The following is a 16,766-nucleotide window of genomic DNA, read 5'->3' on the forward strand; positions in this document are numbered from 1 at the left end:
AGCTTATATATTTACCCAAAGTTACGTACGTGACACGCACGTACGGGCAAGCGATCAAATGTTTGGAAGCGCAGCTGCGTACTCACGGTACCACGTCTGTGTATCCAAATCAAAATAATCCTGGTAAGAGTCTGTGTTGTCCCAGTTCTCTACAGGCGTCTGTGTATCGAAGTCAAAGTCCTCCTGGTAAGAGTCTCTGTTGTCCGAGTTCTTCGACCTCGATTGCATCTTTCGGGAATGTAAACATGTGTTGTGTTGCTGACTTCCCTCGCAAAATACTCCGCTTCGCACCGACAACTTTCTTATTTGCTTGCTCAGCTTCTTTCTCCATAATGCAATGAACAAATTGCAACAGATTCACCAACACAGATGTCCAGAATACTGTGGAATAATTTGATGAAAACAGAGCTATTTTGTATTGGCTTCAATGGGGGACGGATACTTCTTTTTCACTGGCTACGTCACGCGCATACGTCATCATCCAAATGCGTTTTCAACCGGAAGTTTAGCGGAAAATTTAAAATTGCACTTTATAAGTTAACCCGGCCGTATTGGCATGTGTTGCAATGTTAAGATTTCATCATTGATGTATAAACTATCAGACTGCGTGGTCGGTAGTAGTGGGTTTCAGTAGGCCTTTAAACGTTGGTTTAGTGTGGCTGAAACGGGGCTTAGGCTAAATAATTATTTGTTTGAGGGGTTAAACGACTTAGTCACTTCCGGTTTGGAGTTCGCTCGCGTTTGGCTGTTTTCGAAGTGGGGCTGTTGAGTTTGGCAATCGCCTTGTGCAAAGCTAGTACAACTTGTTGTACTTTTTTGTACTTTTGTGCTTTTTTGGCTTCGCTGTGTCACTGTGCCGTGACACTTTGTAGCTTGTGTCGATCGGTGCTGCGAGCTAGCACACCGGAGCCGGCTAGCATTACCGGCCTGAGATACGGAGGTGGATTTTTCCTTCTGTTGCTGGATGCGTCGGCAGATAGACCGTGATGCCTGCACCGAGGAAAAGCCCCACATCGGAGGAGTTCGAGGAGATGAGGCTCACACTCCTTTCCCTGTGCGGTGACGTGACTGCGGTGAGGGAGCACCAGGAGCAGCTTTTGGGTCTACTGGAGGAGGTGAAACAATTACGCCTCCAGAACGTGGAAAAAGATCGGCGCATTGTGGACCTGGAGCAGCGAGTGGACGAGCTGGAGCAATATTCCCGCATGAATGATGTGGTCATCACCGGCATCAAAATCAAGCCACGCAACTACGCGCGTGCGGTGGCCGCGGACAGCGGGGAGCCCAGCGTGCAGGAGGCACAGTCGGTGGAGCAGCAGGTGGCCTCCTATCTCCAAAGCAGGGGAATATAGATGGACCTGGAGCACATCGAGGCTTGTCACCCACTGCCCATGAGGAACCAGAGACCACCCGCTGTCATCATGAGATTCGCAAACAGAAAGAAGAAGATCGCACTATTAAGGCAAGGACGCAAACTCAAAGGAACAGATGTTTTCATCAATGAACACTTGACCAAGAAAAATGCTGACATCGCAAGGGTCGCACGACAACTTAAAAGGCAAAGCAAGATTCAACAAAACCTGGGTAACGAACTGTAAGACCTTCATCAAACTAAATGGGACGCCGGAGGAAGCAAAAGTCTTGGTGATAAGGAAAATAGAAGATCTTGATAAGTATTGACATTGATGCAGTACTTGGTATCAATGTAGCTTGTGACTTTTACATCATCTCAATGCTACCCACACCAAGAACACAGACCACACCAAGTATTAATATGGACATGTTACAGAAGATCCTCCAACATCAACAAAAAGAACTGGACATGTGTGAGTATCAAGAGCACACCACAACAGAGACTGATATGGACATAGACCCTGATAATAATTTTTTCTCTGCGATTGTTAAAAACTGTAATTATTTTACCCGCGAACAATATAAAAACAGTGTAAAATCAGAAGATAGTCTATCTATAATACATTTCAATAGTCGAAGCATGTACACTAACTTTGAGGCTATCAAGGATTACTTGAAATAATTTAGTCATCCATTTACCATTGTTGCAATCACTGAAACCTGGTTCAACAGTGATAAAGGTATTGATTTTAGTCTGAATGACTATGAATTAACATACATAAACAGAATAAATAAAATAGGAGGAGGGGTCGCATTGTACATTCATAAATCTGTTACATTTAAAGTTTTAACAAAGATGACCATAGCAGTCGATGGATTATTTGAATGTTTAACAGTGGAAATCCTAAATGACAAAAAGACAAATATCTTCATGAGCTGTGTATACCGGGCACCTGGTTCAAGCATAGAAACTTTCAATGAGTGGATGGGTAAACTATTTTCCTCTGTGAACCAAAAAAACATATTTATCTGTGGTGATTTTAACATTGATTTGTTAAACTCAACCAAGCAAAAACATGTTGATGACTTCATTGACACAATGTACAGCCTGTCTCTATATCCAACCATAACCAAACCAAGCAGAATAACAACACATAGTGCCACAATCATTGACAACATTTTTACAAACATTATGGGAAATCAAGTCACCAGTGGCCTATTTATATGTGATATCACTGACCATTTATCTGTTTTTACTTTATATGACTGTCATCTCAAGAAAACCAAAGACACTATGGCAAAAATCTCTAAACGAATAACAACTGAGGAAACAATCTGTGCCCTAAACAATAGTTTAGCAGTTCAGGATTGGACTTCAGTATACAAAGAACCTAATGTGGACAATGCTTATTGTAATTTTTTAGACATCTTTACTTCCCTGCATAATAAACATTGCCCCGTAAAAGAATATTTTATAAAAGGAAAAAATAAAAATAGCCCTTGGATCACAAAAGGGATAATTAATGCCTGTAAAAACAAAAACAATCTCTACAAACATTTCATCAAAATAAAAACAAAAGAAGTCGAACAACGGTACAAGAAGTACACAAATAAATTAACTGATATTATAAGAACAAGCAAACGGTTATATTATCAAAAAAAACTATATGAAAACAAAAATAATATAAAAGGAACTTGGGATGTTTTGAATCGTCTAATAAAACAAGGATATTCCAAGTTGACATATCCTGATTACTTTATTGATGAAAACGGTGAAGATTATAATATGAGTAATGTAGTAAACAAGTTCAATAGTTTTTTTGTAAATGTTGGTCCTAAATTGGCTGTTGATATCCCAGACAATGGAGTTACAAAATCAACTATTGAACACAATTATTCGTCATTCTTCCTCTCAGCTACAAATGAGCAGGAAGTGACAAACATTGTGCGGAAGTGTAAAAGTAAGTGCTCCACTGACTGCCATGATATAAACATGATATTGGTTCAAAAGGTTATCCTGAATATTGTAAAACCATTAACTTATATATGTAATTTATCATTCCAGACTGGCTGCTTTCCAAGTCAAATGAAAATCGCTAAAGTAACTCCGCTCTTCAAAAGTGACAGCAAACACGCTTTCACCAATTACAGACCAATCTCTCTTTTGCCTCAGTTCTCAAAAATCTTAGAGAAACTATTTAACTCTCGACTTGAATCTTTTCTTGAGAAGCATCATATAATCAATGACGGTCAGTATGGCTTTAGGTCCAAAAGAACAACTTCAATGGCAATAACTGAAGCTATTGAGGAAATTACTAATGCACTGGAGCATAAAAGATATGCAGTTGGTATTTTTATTGACCTAAAGAAAGCATTTGATACCATTAATCATTCAATTCTACTAGATAAAATGGGAAGATATGGAATTAGGGGGCTGGCTGGTGACTGGTTAAAAAGTTATTTAACAGGGAGGGTACAGTTTGTTAAAATGGGTAAATTTGTATCTGATACTCTTGGCATTGCTTGTGGTGTCCCCCAAGGGTCCGTGTTGGGGCCAAAACTGTTTAATGTATATATTAATGATATGTTTAATACATCCAAAATACTGAAATGTATACTTTTTGCAGACGACACAAATTTATTCTACAGTAGTGATGACTATAAAGAGCTCATAAATACAGTAAACACAGAACTAAACATAGTAAAAAAAATGGATGGACACAAATAAATTATCTTTGAATATAAATAAAACTAAGATAGTAATGTTTGGAAATCGCAACATAACGTCCGAACAGAAAATAAGTATTGATGGTACCCAAATTGAAATCGTAAATGAGAATACTTTTTTGGGAGTAATAATTGATAGTAAACTATCATGGAAAGCTCATGTCAGACACATTAAAACAAAAATCTCCAAAAGCCTCTCAATTATAAACAAAGCAAAACTATACCTCAATGAAAATGCACTCCGTACTCTATACTGCACCTTGGTACTGCCATACCTTACATACTGTGTTGACGTATGGGGGAATACTTACCAAAACACAATTCATCCTCTGATCATATTACAGAAAAGAGCAGTACGGATCATTCACAACGTTGGTTATTTAGAACATACTCATAATCTGTTTATGCAATCAAAGTTGCTCAAATTTGATTACCTTGTTAAATATAATACATTAATAATCTTATATAAAGCTTTCAACAAATTATTGCCACCTAATCTACAAAATTTTTTTATAAGACGAGTGCAAGCTCATAACTTGAGAGGCTTTGGATATTTCTTATTGCCGAGAGCTCAAACCACTCGTAAACGTTTTTGTGTGTCTGTATGCGGAGTAAAACAATGGAACAAACTGGACTCACAACACAAGCAACGCCAAACTATTAATCGATTTAAACTATTATACAAACATGGGGTCTGGTTAAAATATAGAGATGAGGGTCTTTAATTTCACCTGCTGCTATACTCTGTCTCAAAGTGTTAACATGTGCTCAATGTTTCCTTACTATTATTGCTATGTTGTCTGTTACCATTATTGCTATGATGTCTATTACCATTGTTGGTATATTCATTATTCCTACATTGTTGATACAAATGATTGTTGCAGTGTAATAATTATTGTTACCTGTGGTAATGCCACTATGATACAACATCTGTATTATAATCCTTGAACAAAGTGAGAGTGAAACTCATGTGAATAATCACTGAATGGAGAACTGGGGGTGGGATTAAATAAATTATCTTCTTCCCACTCCCTTTCAGGCAAAACTGGACAATAATGCACTATATTAATTTATATTATTATGTTTTGTCAACTTGTACGTCTTTGTCATTGCCTGAAATAAATAAATAAATGAAAATGAATGAATGAAAAAAAAAAGAGTATAGACATGGCCTTAGTGGTGACTGCATTAGGGACATGTTAGCAGGGGGAAGTGCCCTTCTTGTGATGGTAATGCAAAAGCAAGAGCACAATTGTGCAGGGCCAAAGCAACACAACTGGAAATGGTCTAAGTTAAAATAAGCAAATGTAACTATCTATGGCACTGAAGTGTGTTGTCCCTGACTGTACTTTCCAAATCTTTACATTCATCTGATTGACTAATATGTCGAAAATAATGAATGAATGAATGAATGTTAATACTACTGTACAACTATTTGTAATTGTGACTGCAGCTCATTGCATACAGTCAATCTCACTACCAGTTGAAATCTCCGGCAAGTCGGTTGTAAATCTATGTCAAGAGTAGCCAAGGTATCCCATTATAATGCATTTCCAAATGTGATGATTTGCCACTGTGCGACTTGCGTTGTGGAGATATTGGAGCCCTTTACCACTTTTTCATTGGCCTATACAGAATTGTTATTTGAACTCTGCCTGGCAGCAAGTCATGGCTATGTGTCATCACCTGACCTTTCAGGTCTGACTGTATGTATTGTTTTTTCCTATGTTCCTGTCCAGCGCTCTTACTTTTAGTTTCCACTAGCTGTTCTGCCACTGAGCGCTGATTGTACTCATCTGCCTCTGATCCCTAATTAGAAGGGTTCGTATGCCAGCCTCACTTCTGAGTCAAGGCTTGATCATTGCTTGTGATTGTGCTTGCATTTGTTTCATGTGCACTTCCCTGCTGCACTATTACTTTGTGTTTTTGACATTAAATATATGTTTACCTGCGCTACGCCTGCCATCTCCTCATATTGGGGTTCCAGACCGTCATAACGTAACAGTAATGGTTTATGGTTATAGTTTTAATGTATTTGTATGAAAGCAGTTACAACACATATTTCCATTTTTTCATTACATATCCAAAGAGGATTAGGAAAAAGCTGACATTATCCTATCGCTTTTTCATTTAACAGCAATATGTTACAAGTTTGTTTGTTTGTTTGTTTGTTTGTTTACTTCATGTGCACAATTTGTGACACAAACACATTTATAGGTTGTGATTCACATAATGAGATGAATAACATTATCCAATTAAGATAAAGATATTTGTTAGACAAGTGGTCTCAAAAAGGTGACACAGAACAGGAATCTACCTTTAATTGAATCTACAGTTTAACTGAAACTAAAACTTTGAGTACATTTACAGGTTTTCCACGGGTCATTAAAAGGCATTTAAAGTCAATAAAAAGATTTTGCGAAAATTAAAGCCTCAAATGGCATTAAAAAGTATTAAAGTTGTTGACAAGCGGCATTCAATTTTTTTATACAATTGTGGGCCTGGGCTGACAGTCAATAAGTCAATATATTTAACAATAAATGAAAATAAACTCAGTTTTTGCTGTTATTGCTAAATTGCTACGTCTTGATCTCTGGCTTTCCAACTGGATAAAAGAGGTCTCACTCTGTGCATCGCTCTCAGCACCAAAGCACATTTATTTGACAGTAGAATTACAAGAACAAACTGATTGTCAGTCATCCCCAATATTTGTTTCTGCATAAGCAAGTGGGACCTTGCAATTCTCTTCTACAGATTTTCCTGTGTGTGGCAGTGGTAGCAATATGTACTTTAATGATGGAGCTAATCATTTTGATAGAACAGTCACTTTAAATGTGCACATTGCTTTGAAACCGTTGGAAGAGACGTACACAAAGGTGGGTTGTGTGAACCCCAGAAATGATGTCGTAACAAGCTAACCAAAAACATCTCTTTATTTCAACAACAATATGATGCATACAATTCGAACAATCAAAACATACAAATAAACATGTCTCTAAACATTTTTGCTTCTATACTTCTCAAACAGTATTTAAGAAATTGAAACAAAAATACCATAAGGAAATAATACACGAAATCAACATTAAGCATGTGCAAGGGATAACCAAAGAACATTTCAAATAAATATATAAAAGCATAATATTACACTTTTTTATTTGTTTTCTTTGATGGAAATTGTCTTTATAATGTGGGAAGTTTTCATGACCTTGTTTTTCTTTGTCATTATTAGTAAAAGCTGACGCAAAGCTATTTTTAATTTTTTTTGGACGTGCACGTAAAGATATACACATAGACATTAAATATATACTGTATATATATACATATACACATGCATACATACACATGGGCATTATTATTTTAAGTGGCATTAAAAAGGGCATTAAAAAACATTAAATTAGATGTACCCGTAGAAACCCTAATTTACAACTTATCTTTGACATTGTATTGCTTTTAGTGTGATAGGTATTTCTTTATATTGCATGTTTGAGATTTCACATTTTCATGTATGTTTAATGGATGTTCTGATCTTGCTGGCTGCAAAACAAGTGTTTACCTTCGAGTAAACTAACATAGCCTAAAACTAAAAAATGTCCAATGTGATGTATAAAAGTTGCTTAATCTGTTTCCAAATGCTATGAATTTAGATGCATTAATTTTTTGAGGTACCAATAAGCACAACACACAGCGCGAGAGAGAGGCAGCAAGAATGAAGTATATCTAATGAAGTACTAATAACTCCACGTTTCTTATCCCTCCAGCCTGATGAACTGACCAATGCCTTGGAGATCAGCAACATTGTGTTCACTAGCCTATTCTCCCTCGAGATGCTGTTGAAGGTTTTGGTCTATGGGCCTTTTGGGTACATCAAGAACCCCTACAATATATTTGACGGCATCATTGTGGTCATCAGGTAGGTGGAGCCCTCGTCTGTCCGTGTGTGTTAAGTATGGAGATTTACAGCTTATTGCCACCTGTGAACTAAATTGAAAAAAAATACCCAAAAATAATTTAGTGGATATTGGCAAACGTTTGCACTCTTGTAGTGTGATTATTGTTTAACCAAAGCATATTGCTGTAATAAAGCCTGCAGCACATACCTTACAAGTCTTAAGGAACTCTCTAATCGGCACAGTGATGTAGGGCCGTTGTGGAATACTTTACTAAATATAGTGTTGATGGAACATATTGCATAACATCAACATACTGAACAAACTTGGTGGACATACCTGGTATGTTGAACAATAAATTATATGCAGTGGTACCCCACTTTTCGCATAGTTCGGATTTTGACGAGAATAGTCACCAAAAGTTTGTCACTGGCTTTCATATGCCATCTCGGTATCCTGGTTAGTTAGCCCCCGTGTCATAATCGCGCAGAATCAAGTGCCAAAAACAAACAAATCCATACAATTGTGAATTGGTCCCTGTGCTTTTCTTATTGAGTATGGCCACAAAATAAGCCAAAGAAAGTTGCAAGTGCCAGTACTTTTATAAAGAAGGTGGGAAACACTATTGAATTGAAGAAATACCTTACAGAACAGTATGTAACCCTCTCCGCTAATCACCGTCTTTGCCAACCAAGTGATGTTACATTTGTATTTATGCATTTTATTCATAATTTATGTGTATTTCACATTGTTTTCTGTAGCAATTATTTCAATTTATATTTCTGGGTATCTAAAACGTATTACTGTACTTGGCTTTGCGTAATTTCTTATGTAAGCAAAAATTGCGTCGGTTTTTGTATGATTCTAACGTGTTGAAACAGATTACTAATAAAAAGGTGTTACTGTAAATAATTTATTGCACAAAAACACAATTATTCATTAAAACTATTAAACCACCGAATAATATTGTATTATATTATTTTTTAAGCATCTTGACTAGGGAGGTCCGATAATGGCTTTTTTGCCGATATCCGATATACCGATAATGTCCAACTCTTAATTACCGATACCGATATCAACCGATACTGATATATACAGTTGTGGAATTAACACATTATTATGCCTAATTTGGACAACCAGGTATGGTGAAGATAAGGTCCTTTTTAAAAAAAATAATAAAACAAAATAAGATAAATACATTTAAAAAAAATTATTGAATAAAAAAGAAAGTAAAACAACATAAAAAAACAGTTACATAGAAACTAGTAATTAATGAAAATTAGTAAAATTAACTGTTAAAGGTTAGTACTATTAGTGGACCAGCAGCACGCACAATCATGTGTGCTTACGGACTGTGTCCCTTGCAGACTGTATTGATATATATTGCTATATAATGTAGGAACCAGAATATTAATAACAGAAAGAAACAACCCTTTTGTGTGAATGAGTGTAAATGGGGGAGGGAGGTTTTTGGGGTTGGTGCACTAATTGTAAGTGTATCTTGTGTTTTTTATGTTGATTTAATTTTAAAAAAACAAAAAAAAACGATACCGATAATAAAAAAAACAATACCGATAATTTCCGATGTTACATTTTAAAGCATTTATTGGACATCTCTAATCTTGACCAATGTTCCCTCTAAGGTGCGTCCTCTGCGCACAGCAAATCTATGCCGCTCACAATATAACATCCAACCAAAACTCTAAACAAAAAAAACACATAATTTATTCTGTAGAATTGTGCAGTGCAATTATGTGAGTGACAGGTGACAACAAGCAACCACAACAGAAAAAGCAATGGTTGTCAAGACTGTTGAATCATTGTAACGTCTGTTGAGACACTTTAAGGAGGAATAGGAGCTACACTACACTACACAACTTTATTGAGCAAACCTATTTATTGTCGGCCGTAACCACGCCAACTAATGATGAACTACTATGCAGCAATACTGGTCATGTTTGTCGTATAAACCGCGCCAAATCCAACTCTCTGGCATCCGTCACATCAACAGCAGCCGCTCTCTCTCTCTCTCTCTCTCTCACTTGCCCCATCACATGCACTCATTAGACTCAGCCACTGATGTGTTTACGGCCACACAAAAAGTCAGACAACTCAACACCACACATAAACATTAAATGCCAGGTCGTTACACTATGAAGCAGCTCACACGCAGACAATCAATGTCATTAACAGCATGTTATGCATGCGTGTCTCTTTTTTGCTAGTTAGGTTATAGCTAAAAGTGCAGCAGCGTTAAGAGAGTTGAATGCTTGTAACTTATTAAGGTAAAACCAACACCCACTGTACACCTACATCCCCAAACAGATATATGCTCATTCTACTGTCATGTAAATGTATGGATATTATTCATAAAATGCTGTTACTAGATAAAATAAATACTATTAAAAATGTAATGATATATTTTACAGACAGAAAGTTACAGGAATGAACACTTTATCCCATGCTTACATCTCATTGTGCAACATGTGAATGTGTGAGGGGAACTAAATGTAACCTCTGAATGGGGTAATAATGACTTCCGAAGCAGACATATGTACCTATAGTGCATAGCCCATGAAAACAAGATTGTTTTGTTATATTCATTGTAAGTGGGACAAATCACCTATATTAGAAAATAATCTCATGGAAATGACTGCTGTCATTTGGTTATAAAAATAAGACATTTAACTTTTTTATGATGTCAGGTTTGGGACAGGTGTGCACATCTGGTGTTGCTCACATGTGCTCCATTGAACGCTTAAGGAGTTTCTGCGTTTGCTCAACCACATGTAAGTTTTAAAACATAAAATCACCTACTGGTGATCGGTGGATAGAACAACTATAAAAGACAATATTTTGGATCGCTGGAAGAGTTTTTATTCCTATCTTGATTATAATTTGACAATACGGTGCTACTGTGGTAATAGTATACAGGTGAACTGCATCATACCAAGAGCTGTTTATATACATCCGTTGCCTTATTAGTTACATGCGATGAAAACAAATATTATGAAGTGAATATGCACCGGAACATATCAAGTTTTTCACACAGTATGAATTGGACAGCAATAATTGAACAATAGCCGATGCATCTTGCAATGATTCTGACTCAAATTCTATGCATTTGTGTCATCTACTCCTCAAACAGCGTGTGGGAAATCGTTGGCCAGCAGGGCGGCGGTCTTTCTGTGCTGAGGACCTTCCGACTCATGCGGGTTCTGAAACTGGTCCGTTTTATGCCGGCCCTGCAGAGGCAGCTGGTGGTGCTGATGAAGACCATGGACAACGTAGCCACCTTCTGCATGTTGCTCATGCTCTTCATCTTCATCTTCAGGTAGGTTTGTGTGTCTGCGGAACGTAGACACTCACTCGTCATAACATTAGGTACACCATAGAGTTCGACAATACATGTACAGTTGAAGAGGTATCGAGTTAACACTATGTCTTTTATTCTGAGGATTCAAGGAACTTTATTATCACACCAGCACTCAGGAGACTCGCGAGATGGCATAAAATCCCAGAATTAACCCAATGAGTACCACGAGAACTATAGTATGTACATTCTTCCATCATCCATTCATCTACCCCTCACGACCCAGAAAGGGACAAGCGGTATAAAATGGATTGATGGATATAGTATGTACATAATAATTTAAATAGAATAAGACATACATAGACATGGTTATAAATAGCATAGTTAATATGAATATATATTTAAATAAAATACCTTATTTTACCAAATAAACGCCCTTGTGCAAATAACCGCCCATGTCCTAATAGCCGCCCGGGGTCTGACCCCATTTTGTGATTGAAACGCCTCTTCCTAATAACCGCCCATGGGCTGTTATTTGCATAATTTAGATTAAAATCATATTGATTTCCTTAAACCCAATTTATAAGCTAAAAGGAAAAGCAAAGGTGCAGTAATTCTGGTAATTACGGTAACAGCAGACGTTACGTGGGGATTCTGGGTAATCAACATATTGCAATGGGTCACCGCATATAGCGTAACACACGCTCAACGACAACAACAAACCCACGAGGAAAAGTTTCAGCATGGCAAGCAACAGTAGCAGTGAGTTGAATGAACAGGATACCGGTACACCACAACTGATGGACGGGAATACTTTAACGGGGGAGAAGAACAGAAAGTTTGACTTAAAGTTCAAGCTAGCGGTTGTGAAGTATGCGGAACAGAATTCTGGTTTGGCAGCGGCCAGGCAGTTAAACATTGACCCAAAACGTGTACGAGAATGGAAACAAAAAAAGGGAAAACTACTATCTCAGTCGGCAATCGATGGAAAACTGGCTCGCTTATCTGGTGGAGGTAGGAAGAAAGTGAGCGACGAGCTTGATGCTAATTTGTGTCAGTGGATAAATCACGTATGCTGCTTTATTTAAAACTTGGAGTACTGTAGCCTTTATTTTATTTAAGTGACAGTGATGTAGCGGCTGGCTACGGGGTGTTAGCCAATGGCTTTGGCTGGGGGCGGGACTTTCGGGGAAGTTAGGGAAGTGACATTGTTGATAGGAAGTGTTGGTTCGAGTTTTGCCGGGAAAGAGGAGAGACGCACATTGGAGCTGTTGTGTGGTTACATTGCATCTTGTACAATAAAGACAAGACAAACGAAAAAGTCTATGAGCCTACATTCCTGGGATTGTTACAGTATTATTGTTCTGTTTTGATGGTGGGTTTTATACTTGAGTACTTGGTACCATAATTTTATTTTTCCCGGTAGGCTGCTTTATTTAAAAACTTTATTTATTTTTAGTATTGGTTTTCTATGTGACAATTGTTGCTCTACTGCCATGTTGAGGCCTTGTTGATCTCTTGTCTTTTGATAGCCTACCTCATGTTGATCTCTTGTTTTTTTGTTTGTATATTTACAATAGCTTTTACATTTAGTTTTTTGTACAAAAAAAAAATACTGGACAGTAACCATTGTAACCAAATAATGGCCTGGTGCAGGCTGGTGCAAAGATAAATAAAAGCCTTGTGCAAATAACCGCCCATGTCCTAATAGCCGCCCGGGGTCTGACCCCATTTTGTGAAATAAACGCCCGGGCTACTATTTGGTAATATACGGTAGTATAAATAAAAAAGCAGAATAAATTGCAATCATGTAGTGCAAATAGAATGTAAAACAGCAAACTAAATCAAATATAAGCTCAGTTCAGCACAATTAATGTGCAAAGTAAATTGCAATTGATTACTGTAATTAATATTTATAGTATTGTGGTTCCCTTTATTCAACTGAAACATACAACCTTAGTAATAACTATTGTTAAATAATTACCTGTCTAACATTTGTTGTTAATGGGAAACTGCACTTTTTGGGGAATTTTGCCTGTAATTTACAGTCCTTATGTGAGACAAGAACACATATGCTTTTCTTTTTTTATGCAGTCGTAAAATACGGGCAGTACGAGGTGGCTAACAATTCAGCTAATGGGAATACACTATTCCACCCAAAAAGGTCTCTAAAAAAACATCCAAAAACTGCCAACAATAGTCTATTTACATATCGTGACCTGAATATTCGCCAAGTATTAGCGATATTATTATTTTAAGCGCTAATGCAGATGAACTAATTTTAATGGCGCCATGATCACTTAGAGATGCTATATTGACATATTGACCCAGTGAGCTGCTGCATCGCCTCTGAGTTAGTAAAAGTTAGTTCTAGGTTATAAATCATGCCTCCCACCTGGATGGCAAACCGAAAAGTTGGTCAACGTCGATGTTCAATTTAGACCTGGAGTGGGCAAGAAAGACAAGAAAAAAAAGCTCGACACCTTGTTTTTTGTTTTTTTTTCTTTACCTCCGGACGGATTATGATACATTTTTCAACTAAACGGGAAGATATGAACATCGCATAAGTCTTCATCCAAGTGAAGTCAGTAAGTGTTTGTTTTATTACATATGTTCACAGTTGGTATTTGTTGTTTAGCACTTTGCAATACTGCTGCATGATGCTTAGGGCCTGGTTTTATAAGTGTGTTGCGTGTGATCTACTAACACTGCACGTGCAGACCGCCTTTTTTGAATTAGGATTTTTGCGTGCATACGTGTTTTTACTACAGAGACTGTCAGGTTCAAACACTGATGACATCTATTAAACAAGACAAGAAGCAAAGAATCAAACAGAGACAGAATTCAATTTGGCTCAGTGAGGAGAGACGTGTACATCTGTACCCTTGTACAGTGTTCCACGCTCTGGCGAAAGATTGTACGCCTCCTCTTTTATTTGGACTTTCCCTGATTACATGGCAACAGCCATCGCCTTTGATTAAAACAGTTAAACAAAAGGTCGTAAAACAGTTCAAAGAAGCGGTGCCTGGAAGGGAGTCTGGTGCTGCTTCCTAATCACTTTGTAGATCTCGGGTCAAGACAATATCTTTCTGTTGATTATAATACATGAAAGAAACAGTAGACCTTCATGTTGCTTCCCATCCTACACAGTGGAGTTTTACAAGCCTTCTTATTGGTAGGTTCAAAGACAGCTTTTGTCTGCTCGCCGGATGAGCTGAACTCAATGTAACACAAAGATTTGTGATAACTTAGATACAATTATTCTAACAGAGACACCTTTTCATTTTCTGCACACTCATATTATTGTGCTCTTACTTGTGTGTGATGTGTTGAACCAACAGCACATCTACAATCTATAACACCTCTTCTGATTCGCAATCTACACAACAGAAACATTTGCACACTGACATGTATTCTTAACACGAGGCTGTGGATTACATCATCGGCGCATTCGCGCCCCTGGAATGATTCAAACGCAAGACAATTCTCAATGAAAGACATACTTGCCAACCTTGAGACCTCCAATATCGGGAACTGGGGGGTAGGGGGTGGGGGCGGGGGGCGTGGTTGGGGGCGTGGTTATTTACCGCTAGAATTCACCAACTCGAGTTGTCAAGTATTTCATACATATATATATATATATATATATATATATATATATATATATATATATATATATATATATATATATATATATATATATAGTAGGTGATTGAGCTGGAGGCCACGCCCCCTCCAGCTCAATGCGGACCTGAGACTGAGTGGGGACAGCCTATTCTCACGTCCGCTTTCCCACAATATAAATACGCTTGCAAGTTCCAAAACGAATGGAAACAAGAATTTCAGTTCATCCAGGACAGTTCGAAGGGGAAGGTGTATGTTGCCTGTAAATATGTAGAACAGACTTCTCCATTGAACACGGTGGCCGAAATGATTTCTCAGTCATGAACGGAGAAGTTAAACAGGACAATACTGCCATCTAATGGATAGATAATTCAAGTATTTCTTTTATGTAAATAAAATAAATATATATATATAGCTAGAATTCACTGAAAGTCAAGTATTTCATACATATATATATATATATATATATATATATATATATATATATATATATATATATATATATATATATATATATATATATATATATATATATATATATATATATATATATATATATATGTATGAAATACTTGACTTTCATATATATATATATATATATATATATATATATATATATATATATATATATATATGTATGAAATACTTGACTTTCAGTGAATTCTAGCTATATATATATATTTATTTTATTTACATAAAAGAAATACTTGAATTATCTATCCATTAGATGGCAGTATTGTCCTGTTTAACTTCTCCGTTCATGACTGAGAAATCATTTCGGCCACCGTGTTCAATGGAGAAGTCTGTTCTACATATTTACAGGCAACATACACCTTCCCCTTCGAACTGTCCTGGATGAACTGAAATTCTTGTTTCCATTCGTTTTGGAACTTGCAAGCGTATTTATATTGTGGGAAAGCGGACGTGAGAATAGGCTGTCCCCACTCAGTCTCAGGTCCGCATTGAGCTGGAGGGGGCGTGGCCTCCAGCTCCGGCTGAATACCGGGAGTTTGTCGGGAGAAAATCTCTGCCGGGAGGTTGTCGGGAGAGGCGCTGAATAACGGGATTCTCCCGCTAAAAACGGGAGGGTTGGCAAGTATGATGAAAGACATGTTTTTATTTAGGAAATATATTATAGTATTATATTTCCTACATTCAAAAAATGGACGACATTAAAAAAAAATTGCCAGCAGACACAAAATGCATCAATTGACTTCATTATATTCAGCCCCCAAAGTCAACCAGCAGCAATACAAATATGAACTATAAGGAAAAATAATGTGTCTAATATATATATTTTTTTCTGACCGTCCTAAATGTTCACACACACACACACACACACACACACACACACACACACACACACACACACACACACACACACACACACACACACACACACACACACACACACACACACACACACACACACACACACACACACACGTAGGACGGAGGATTCTCGTTCGTCCATTGTCTGTCAGTTTGCACGTCCTTCCCACAGGTGCTAAATAAAACGCAAAATAGTGCTCGCAAAATGGTGATGAGTGTTGATAAATCACATTGCTCATGCTACATAATTATTTTTGCATAATCTTCTCCCATTAGTGTGGGCATTTTTGATGATCAGCATATATTTTGCATATTAATGAGGACAGAGACGCAAATTGGATTGCACCCCTTATTCTGCTCACTTAACAGACGCAATCAACTTGCACTCGTTTAGTTTTGCGTGTGCTATCAAGTTTGCATGTGATTCTTTAGTAAACCAGGCCCTAAGTGTTTCACTAAAGCTTAATCTGTTTTTGCACACAGCTTCTAAAATTTGTAGATCATGGTCCTTATAGTCAGGCTCAAAACAA

At 37.2% G+C, this 16,766-nt stretch overlaps 1 protein-coding gene across 7 annotated transcripts in view; it reads left to right on the top strand.

Moving 5' to 3' along the window:
* The window catches only part of cacna1g (calcium channel, voltage-dependent, T type, alpha 1G subunit), a 321,489-nt gene that overhangs the window by 131,696 nt on the left and 173,027 nt on the right, over positions 1–16,766 (top strand). For all 7 annotated transcript variants that reach the window (XM_062056250.1, XM_062056253.1, XM_062056254.1 and 4 more), the window contains exons 9-10: positions 7,839–7,990; positions 11,116–11,301. In XM_062056250.1, the coding sequence (XP_061912234.1) occupies positions 7,839–7,990; positions 11,116–11,301 (338 nt within the window). The remainder of the gene's footprint in view (positions 1–7,838; positions 7,991–11,115; positions 11,302–16,766) is intronic.

This window comes from Entelurus aequoreus, linkage group LG08, assembly GCF_033978785.1.
Source record: "Entelurus aequoreus isolate RoL-2023_Sb linkage group LG08, RoL_Eaeq_v1.1, whole genome shotgun sequence".
NCBI classification, from domain to species: domain Eukaryota; kingdom Metazoa; phylum Chordata; class Actinopteri; order Syngnathiformes; family Syngnathidae; genus Entelurus; species Entelurus aequoreus.